The sequence below is a fragment of the Chiloscyllium plagiosum genome, chromosome 27, assembly GCF_004010195.1.
Source record: "Chiloscyllium plagiosum isolate BGI_BamShark_2017 chromosome 27, ASM401019v2, whole genome shotgun sequence".
NCBI classification, from domain to species: Eukaryota; Metazoa; Chordata; class Chondrichthyes; order Orectolobiformes; family Hemiscylliidae; genus Chiloscyllium; species Chiloscyllium plagiosum.
This window is the reverse complement of record NC_057736.1, coordinates 2,293,175-2,302,483: the sequence shown is the minus strand read 5'-3', so window position 1 is coordinate 2,302,483 and position 9,309 is coordinate 2,293,175. Positions and strand designations below refer to the sequence as shown.

Below are 9,309 nucleotides of genomic sequence, written 5' to 3'. Positions count from 1 at the left end.
TCAGACTCTTACCTTTAACATGATTCTGACTGAACCTAATTGCCTGCCTGCCCGGTCAAGATAATGGTATTCCAAATGTGCTTCTTCAGCTAAAATGAATGATGCTGGGAACAGGGTAGGGAATCTGGCCAGCATTGGAAATCTTCTGGCCCCACCAATCACTGCTTTTCCCTTTAGCACTCCCTTCTGACTGGACACCAAATGAGACCCTCATGAGAAGCCACCATACTCCATGGATTACATTGTCTCAGAAACTCTCTGAATCTATAGAGTTCTAAATAAAGCAGCAGGCGGTGCTGCAGGAAGCAATTTTGGTCGCTCTGCTATGACTAAAATCAACATTATTTTGACAAAGAAATTTCAATATTTTATTGGTGATTTTTACTTTAAGGTTGGTTCAGGGGTAGAGCATATCTCTCTGAATGGAGGTTACATCCTTAGCTTGGCTCTCTCAGATGGCCATGGAAGATCTTAGGATCTTGTTTTGAGGAAGATGAAGGAAGATCTTTCTGGTCTCTGAGATAGTAGAGCCATAGAGTCATACAGCACGGAAACAGACCCTTTGGTCCATCCAGTCGAAACTGAACACAGTCCTAAACTAAATTAAATGAGTCCCACCTGTCTTCTCCTGGCCAATATCCCTCCAAACCTTTTGTTTCATGTACCTATCCAAATATCTTTTAAATGTTGTAATTGTGCCCACGTCCACCACTTCCTCTGGAAGTTCATTCCATATCTGAGCCATCTGTGTAAAACATTTGCCCATCTTGTCTTTCTTAAATCTCTCTCCTCTCACCTTAAATATGTGCCCCACCACCCCAGTCTGGAAACCCCTCATACAACTACCATTAACCTCATCTATACCCCCCATGATTTTATTAACTTCTATAAGGTCACTTCTCAACCTCCTGCACGCCAGTGAAATTTGGCAATCATTAAAAATGTCAGTTTTGCAGTGCTCTTTCTGGGAAAGGGTTGGATAGCTCAGTTGGCTGGATGGCTATTTTGAAATGCAGACTGATGCCAACAGCATGGGTTCAATTCCCACACTGGCTGAAGTCACTATGAAGGACTGTCCTCAATCTCTCCCCTTGCCTGAGGCATGGTGACCCTCAGGTTAATGAGGCAGCAGCTTAACTCCTTCCTGAATCTTGCTGTGCACCAACAGGCTTTTCCTACATCACAATAGTGACTATGCTACAAAAGCACTTATTGCCTGTGAGGCACTTGGGGCCATCTGGAGGTTGTGAAAGATGCTATATAAATGCAAGTCTTCCTAAAGTGTGACTTTACATCTGCACTGCTCTGTGAAAACTTCCTATAATTCCCTACAGTGTGGAAGCAGGCCATTTGGCCCATCGAGTCCACATTGACACTCAGAAGAGCACCCCACCCAGATCCACCTCATCCATATAACCCTGCATTCCCTTTGGCTCACCCACCTAGCCTGCATATCCATGGATGGCCAATGCACTCTAACCTATACATGCTTGGACTGTGAGAGGAAGCCCATGTCGACACAGGGAGGATGTGCAACAGACAATCACCTGTGGCTGGAATCGAACCCTGGGATCCCTAATGCTGTGAGGCAGTAGTGCTGACTACTGAGCCACTGTGCCACCGTTGATAACTAATAAAAGATAAATTATTCCCCGTCTGCCAGAACTGATTGGTGTCACTGCAATGAAGTCGTTATTTCCTGTGTAGAATGAAACAAACAGTACTCACCAGTAAAAAAACAGTGGGAGGAGGGTTTTCATCTGGCAACAAACAACATTAACAGTGCCGGATTTTCCAAAGTGTGAACAGCTACAGCACTGAAGCTCTGCTGCTAAGGAGATTTCTACGTGATTATTTAATCAACAGAAACCAAAACCTGCAGTGGAGTGTATAAAAATAGGTAACTTCTAAAAGATGAGTAATAGAATGTCACAACCGTTCATTGAGCTTCAGAAAGTATATTACGTAGCATTGTGTGCTCTTGGGATTCCAGGTATAAATCTTTTATCTCTTTTCTGTAATGTAAAGCTTAACTTCAACTGTTTGTGTTTTGAAGTGTTTGACAATTATACTTGAGAACTTCTGTTCGCTGAATGTGGCAATATTGATGTATTCAGAACCTCTAAAGGTCTGGGAAATAAGAGCAAATTACTGCAGATGCTGGAATCTGCACTGAAAACAAAAGGTGCTGGAGGTCCCAGCAGGTCAGACAGCATCCATGGATACTCCCTGACCCACTGTGATCTCCAGCGTTTATTGTTTTCAAGGTTTGGAGAATGTTGGATTCTCTCCAGCAAACTAGCTGATATCGTCAAGATTCGGAGATGCTGGTGTTGGACTGGGGTGTACAAAGTTAAAAATCACACAACACCAGGTTATAGTCCAACAGGTTTAATTGGAAGCACACTAGCTTTCAGAGCGACGCTCCTTCATCAGGTGATTGTCACCTGGTGTTGTGTGATTTTTAACTTTGATATCGTCAAAACTGCTTCAGAAATCTTATAACCTGTCTTTATTTTATCTTGCTTTACTTTGCAAATATTTTTCTTTAAATGTGAAGCAATCATGTGATCCTAAAAACAAATTTCACAGAGAGCTACAATTACTGGATGTCTGGAAAACAAAAAGAATGCTCAGGTAACAACAATGAAAACACCGTCATGTTACTTGTTAACACTTCCACCTCGATCCTAGAATCTTTACAGTGTTGAAGAAGGCCATTTGCCCAATACTGATCCTCCAAAGACCATCCTACCCAGAGCATCCCTCCCCTATCCCCATAACCCTGCATTGCCCATGGCTAACCCACCTCGCGTGCACACTATGAGCAATTAAGCATGGGCTAACCCACCCTAACCCGCACATCTTTGGACCGTGGGCGGAAACTGGAGTGCACCCGGAGAAAACTCATGCAGACACGGGGAGAATGTACAAACTCCACGCACCCCGGGTCCCTGGTGCTGTGAGGCAGCAGTGCTGACTGCTGAGCCACCATGCTGCCTTTAGTTGGGAGGTTGTGGGTTCAAGTCCCACCCCAGAGTTGAGTGCAGAGGTCTTGGGCGAGTGTGTGCCACTGAGGGAGTGCTACACAGTTGCAGTATGGGTTTAGGGTGAGATGTTAAACTGAGGTTCTGTCAGGGAAGTATAAAAGATCCTACGGCACTCTTTCACAGAAGAGCGGGGAAGTTCTCCCCAACATCCTGGGGCCAATATTCATCCCTCAAAGGGGTTATCGAGTATTTTTTACATTGCAAATTGTGAGATCTTGCTGTGCATACATATGCTTTATTAGTCAGAGCATTGAGTATAGGAGTTGGGAGGTCATGTTACAGCCATACAGGACATTGGTTAGGCCACTTTTGGAATATTGTATGCAATTCTGGTCTCCCTGCTTTGGAAGGATGTCGTGAAACTTGAAAGGCTTCAGAAAAGATTTACAAGCATGTTACCAGGGTTGGAGGGTTTGATCTATAGGGAGAGGCTGAACAGGCTGGGGCTGTTTTCCCTGGAGCATCGGAGGCTGAGGGGTGACCTCATAGAGATTTATAAAATCATGAGGGGTATGGATAGGATAAATGGACAAGTCTTTTCCCTGGGTTGGGGGAGTCCAGAACTAGAGGATATAGGTTTGCGGTGAGAGGGGAAGGATATAAGAGGGACCTAAGGGGCAACTTTTTCACGCAGAGGGTTGTGTGTGTATGGAATGAGCTGCCAGAGGAAGTGGTGGAGGCTAGTACAATGACAACATTTAAAAGGCATCTGCGAGGGCCAAAGGGCCTGTACTGCGCTGTATTCTTCTATGTTCTATGTTCTATTAGGTTAGGATATCTGGCCAGCATGGACAAGTTGGACTGAAGTGTCTGTTTCTGTGCTGTACATCTCTATGACTCTATGCTGCTGCTCTTCCTACATTTCAAAATGTACTGCACTACCTGTAAAGAGCTTTGGGAAATCCTGTCATTGTGGAAAGTGTTATATAAAAACAATTTTTTTCTATTCTTTGTGAGCGTGTGATTTTGTTAGGTCAGAGATTTGTGTAAGTACTGTTCACTTTGAGAAAGAAGACAACTAAGAGTAGACACTTGTAACATATCCTTTGTTTTGTTTTGCAATTAAACTTTCACCTTTACACTTAGAAAAATGATTACTTTGTGTGAACCTACATGCATTGTTTTGAAATGAAATCTGAAGCCTTGAAGTAGACCTGCTATGTATATCCCATAACATTTTGGAGCTAAAACAGGCCATTCGGGTCATTGAATCTGTTCTACCGTTCAATGAGATCAGAGCTCCTCTGATAAACCTCAATTTTGCTTCCTTGCCTTTTCCCCTGACCCTGATTCCCTTCCTGATTAAAAACCTGCCAGTCTCAGACTTGAATATACTTAATGACCCAATTTCAACAGCTCTCTCTGGGGTAAAGAATTCCACAGACTCCCTTGGGAGAAGACATTCCTCCTCATTCTGGGCTTAAATTGGTGACTCTTTACTCTGATTCTATGACCTCTGGTTCGAAAACCTTCGAGATTGGATTGATAAAGTAAAATATCAGTTTGATTGCCACATAGAATACAAAACATGGTAAAGTGACTGAAATGCAGCTGGCATTAATACCAGCAAACTGAACTAAATCTCCTGAAAGCAATGTTAGAGATCAGCATCTTTCTCAACAAAAGGAAACAAGAAAGCTCTGAGCAACAGGAACAATCTGTTGCCATATTCCTACTTACAGTCCGTTAAAAAGCAAATGTGACTGAATCTGAAGAGCAAAATGCCTACAATGCCTTTTACATGTTTTTGAAGGGCAGTGGTGACTTTTCAGACAGGGATGTTTGTGTTCTCTATGGTTTCACAAGGAGTGGGTGGTATGGTCCAAACCAGCCTTCATCTCCCATGACTGATTTTCTGGGAGAACGTGGTGCTGAGCTGCCTTCTTGAACCATTGCAGTCCGTGTAGTGTACAGACACGCACAATGCTGTTCCAGGATTTTCAGAAGGCAGCTCCAGGATTTTGACCCAGTGACATGGAAGGTAAGCTGATAAAATTCCAAGTCAGGTTGAAGTGTGGTTTGAAGGTAAACTTGCAAGTGATGGTGCTGGACTGGTCCTTTCTGATGGTGGAGGCTGTGGGTTTGGAAAGTCCATCAAAGGCATGACTGCAGTGTGTCTTGTAGATGGTATACATTGTGCATCTGGTGGTGCAGGGAGAGGTTGTTGGAGGTAGTGGATGGAATACCAATCAAGTGAGCATTTTTGCCCTGAATGACGAGAAAAAGTGGAAAGGCTGGCTCTGATCTTGGGGAGAAAGTGAGGACTGCAGATGTTGGAGATCAGAATCGAAAAGTGTGGTGCTGGAAAAGCACAGCTAGTCAGTCAGCATCTGAGGAGCAGTAAAGTCAATGTTTCAGGCATAATTTCCTGATGAAGAGCTTATGCCCGAAATGTCGATTCTCCTGCTCCTCAGATGCTGCCTGACCGGCTGTGCTTTTCCAGCACTGCACTCTTCGACTTTGGCTCTGATCTTGACTCTATCTGAAATACTCTTTGATTCAGATCAGAAAATGCTTGTGTTCCAATCTCTGTGCAGATTTTGTTGTTCATTTATGCGATGTGAGTATCACTGGCTAGGCCAGCTCTTATTTCCCATCCCTGTTTGCACTTTCTAGTTCAGTGTCAACAACATTACTGTGGGTTTGGAGTCACACGTAGACCAGAACATGTAAGGATGTCAAATTTCTTTCAAATTCACTTCAGTGAGCCAGGGGTTTTCCAACAATCAGTAATAGTTGTCGCGGCATCATTTTGAGAATAGAACTCTTCTGAAGAACTGTCGTATCAGACCTGAAACTTAACTCTGTTTTCTCTCCAAAGATATTGCTTGATTTGTGGAGTTTCTCCAGCATTCCCAGTGTTCATTTCAGATTTTCAGCATCTGTAGAATTTTGCTTTTATCTTTCTATTTTTACTTTTTGAAATAACTGCACACAGGCCAGTATCCCGTCACCGAGTCACCCTTTATTTACACATGCACAGTACTTGGGCTCTGACCAGCCAGCTCAGAGCCAGACCCTAGTCTCAGGAGACTCTCTGAATCTCCTGTTTATATCTGTCAGCTAGGGCTCCCTGACTGACCCAGGTTAACAACCCCAATCAGGGAACGCATGGTCAATGAGATCCACCTGGCCCTTATTCCAATCACTACACATTTAAACTAAATAAAGTATTACTTTTGGACCCGCTTAAAATATCAAGTATTCTGGTAATTCACACCCTGATGATAGCTTAAGCTTTAACTTTTCTCAAATCTCTTCTCTCCCAAGTGTTAGTTCCCAAAATTATTTTTTCCCTTCTGCAGGAACTCCCATCATCTGTCAAACAGTTCCATGGAGGTGAGGAATGAAGACTACACTGCTTCCAACATTGGAAAGTCATGCTGTACGAAAAAACTCCATTTAGCAGCTCCATCTTGAACTGATGTAGTTCACTCCCAGAAGCGTCAGTGAGACTAGCTGCCAGGTCTCAATCCGAGACCATCTGTTAACAAATGCCAGCATTTCCAGGCTACCTGAACAAAGAGTGGATGGTGTAAATAAAGAATCCAGTGTTCAGAGTAAGCACGAGAACTTTATGTTTCATGAATCTCATTGAAATGTTGAGTTGTTGTAAATCACCAGCTTCATTTCACTGAGGGAAATAAAGTCACCACAGAGGAGTTTAAGTGGATGGTTGCCATGCCTTGGCTGAAGAGTGAGGTCTTCATTGTATCCTCACCAGTGGCAGGAACTGACCCTGTGCTGTTGGGTATTCATCTACATTCCAAACTAACTGTCCTGCCAACTGAGCTAACCAAACCCACTAAACTGATTGCCCTTGTTTAAAATTCAATATACATTGGACTTAACACCTGCTTTTCTGCAATACTGATTTAGTTTTACTTGTTGAACAATAATTAGGCTTCTGTACAATGTTTGTGAACTGATATTAACCTATTTGTGTTTCTCATGTGTTTGAAGGAAACCTGTTTGCAGTTTATATCATCTGTCATCGCCAATGCAGTTTCTCAAAAACGACGACTATTTATTTGACTGCTCTGGCTGTTTCAGACACCATCTGCCTAATCTGGGCAGCTATCTTGAATCTAGCAAAGCTGTGGCTGGGCCCAAATGCCAGCTGGGTCTACACCCCTTGGTGGTGCATGTCCATCATTTTGGAATATGGCACCATTCTCTGCTCGGTCTGGATTATTATGGCCTTCACTATTGAAAGGTATATTGTTATATCCAACAAGGGGCTGAGGTACCACATAACTAAACCAAAGAATGCCATCTGGGCTGTTATTACAGTTGTGACCCTTTCTTACATATCAGCATTCCTTGCTTTTCTATTGAATAAATTTGCCAGAAGGCCAGCGATGGTAAACAGATCTGTTTTAATGAATTACACTGGAGAATGTGCCATGTTCAGTAACACATACTTTCCAACAGCGATTTGGCTGAACACAATTATATCGGGCGGTGTTCCTTATCTATTGATCCTTGTCTTCAGTGTGCTGATAGCCTACCGCTTACACACAAAAACCAGGATTCATCCAGAATTTGAGAACACAGCATTCAAAATCACCAGAATAAAAATCAAGAAGTCACTTCAGATCCTGCTTGTTGTCTCATTCACTGCTGTTGCTCTTGGTCTGCCCCGATTCATTTCAGAGTGTTTACCACGTTCCTTGGGTGGTGTGAATTACTTTGATTACAACACGATTGCAAACATGATACCAGATATCTTGTTTATGCTACAATGGTTTAATTCTGCTATAAACTTCTGGCTCTTTAGTTCTGCGTCGTCTGCCTTTCGACAGGAGTGTGTGGCTATTGTCACCAGGCAGATCTGTAGGAAACAGGCTTCAAGGACTGTAGCAGCAGTACCTGTCGACTCCTTAAAGACAGTGTTCAGAAGTAATTACTGCTGTGCAGAATGAACGTGTTACCAGGAGCTTAAACTTACCAACAGAGGAGCTCGAGACACAAGTTTTCTGAGTTGCAGTTAACAGTTGAAAGCCTTTTGTTTTGCAATGTGTGTGACTGGCATTTGATTTGAAGCAAGGTACAGTTTTTGAATTGTTGAATCTAATTTGTATATTTATATGAATTGCTCAATGTAAAAATTTGGAAATACGCTAATTTCAGTTGGAGGTTCCAGAGGATAACTCAAGGCTTTTCATTTCCAGGATCAAGACATAGAACCAGCCTTTGTTTTCTTTCTTGATTACCTGTGAGCCTGTTGACAGAAATATGATTTGTCAGTTAGAACCCAGTCCCTCTCAGTAAAAACTTTTAACATAAAAATAACTTCAATCTCACAGAATCCCAGAATAGTTCTGGTGCAGAAAGAGGCCATTCAATCCATTGTGTCTCTCCCAGATCATTAAGGGAGCCTCATTACCTTGTGCTAATCTCCTGTTTTCTCCTTATACTCTGGCGAATCACTTTTAGAACATAGAAAATTACAGAACAGTACAGGCCCTTCGGCCCTCAATGTTATGGTACCCTGAGAACCAATCTGAAACCCATCTAATCTACACTATTTCATTCTCATCCATGTGCCTATCCAATGACCATTTAAATGCAGTAAAGTTAGTGAGTCTACAACTGTTGCAGGCAGACCATTGCACACCCATACTATTCTGTGAGTAAAGAATCTACCTCTGACATCTGTCCTATATCTATCACGCCCCCAATTTGAAGTTATCCCCCTCGTGCTATCCATCACCATCCGAGGAAGAAGGCTCTCACTGTCCACCCTATCTAACCCTCTGATTATCTTATATGTCTCAATTAAGTCAACTCTCAACCTTATTCTCTCTAACTTTTATCCAAATAATCATCCAATGCCCCTCTTGAATGCCTCAGTTGAATCAGCCCCTATCACATTTCCAGGCAGTGTATCCCATCTGCTTGCTGTATGAAAAAGTCTTTCCACGTTTCACCCTGGCTTGTTATGCACATTACTTTAAATCTATATCCTCTTGTTACAAGTGGGAACAATTTCTCCCTATCTACTCTAGTCAGTCACACATGATTTTGAAAACAACTATCAAATCTCCTCTCAGCCTTCCTTGCTCCAGGGAGAACTGTCCCAGCATCTTCACTCTATCCTCATCGATGAAGATTCTTATTTCTGGAACCACCCTTGTAAATTGCTTCTGCACTCTCTCCAATGCATTTAGATCCTTCCTGTAATGTGATAACTAGTATTTTTACACATTACTTCAGCTAAGGTCCAAAAAGTGTCTGATACAATCTGGGGCTAAAC

The 9,309-nt window shown here is 42.6% G+C and overlaps 1 protein-coding gene across 1 annotated transcript; it reads left to right on the top strand.

The window, feature by feature from the left end:
• Window positions 1–1,914: 1,914 nt before the first annotated feature.
• LOC122563374 (probable G-protein coupled receptor 139) lies at window positions 1,915–8,528 on the top strand. The gene is made up of 2 exons (XM_043717114.1): window positions 1,915–1,993; window positions 7,014–8,528. The coding sequence occupies exons 1-2, from the start codon at window positions 1,915–1,917 to the stop codon at window positions 7,973–7,975; spliced, it is 1,041 nt and encodes a 346-aa protein (XP_043573049.1). The 3' UTR covers window positions 7,976–8,528.
• Window positions 8,529–9,309: the final 781 nt, after the last annotated feature.

Excerpts from the sequence above, each read along its gene's own strand:
- LOC122563374 (XM_043717114.1), top strand. The coding sequence starts at position 1,915 with ATGAGTAATAGAATGTCACAACCGTTCATTGAGCTTCAGAAAGTATAT. Across the intron at positions 1,994-7,013 it reads GTGTGCTCTTGGGATTCCAG|GAAACCTGTTTGCAGTTTAT; the intron begins GTATAAATCTTT and ends ATGTGTTTGAAG.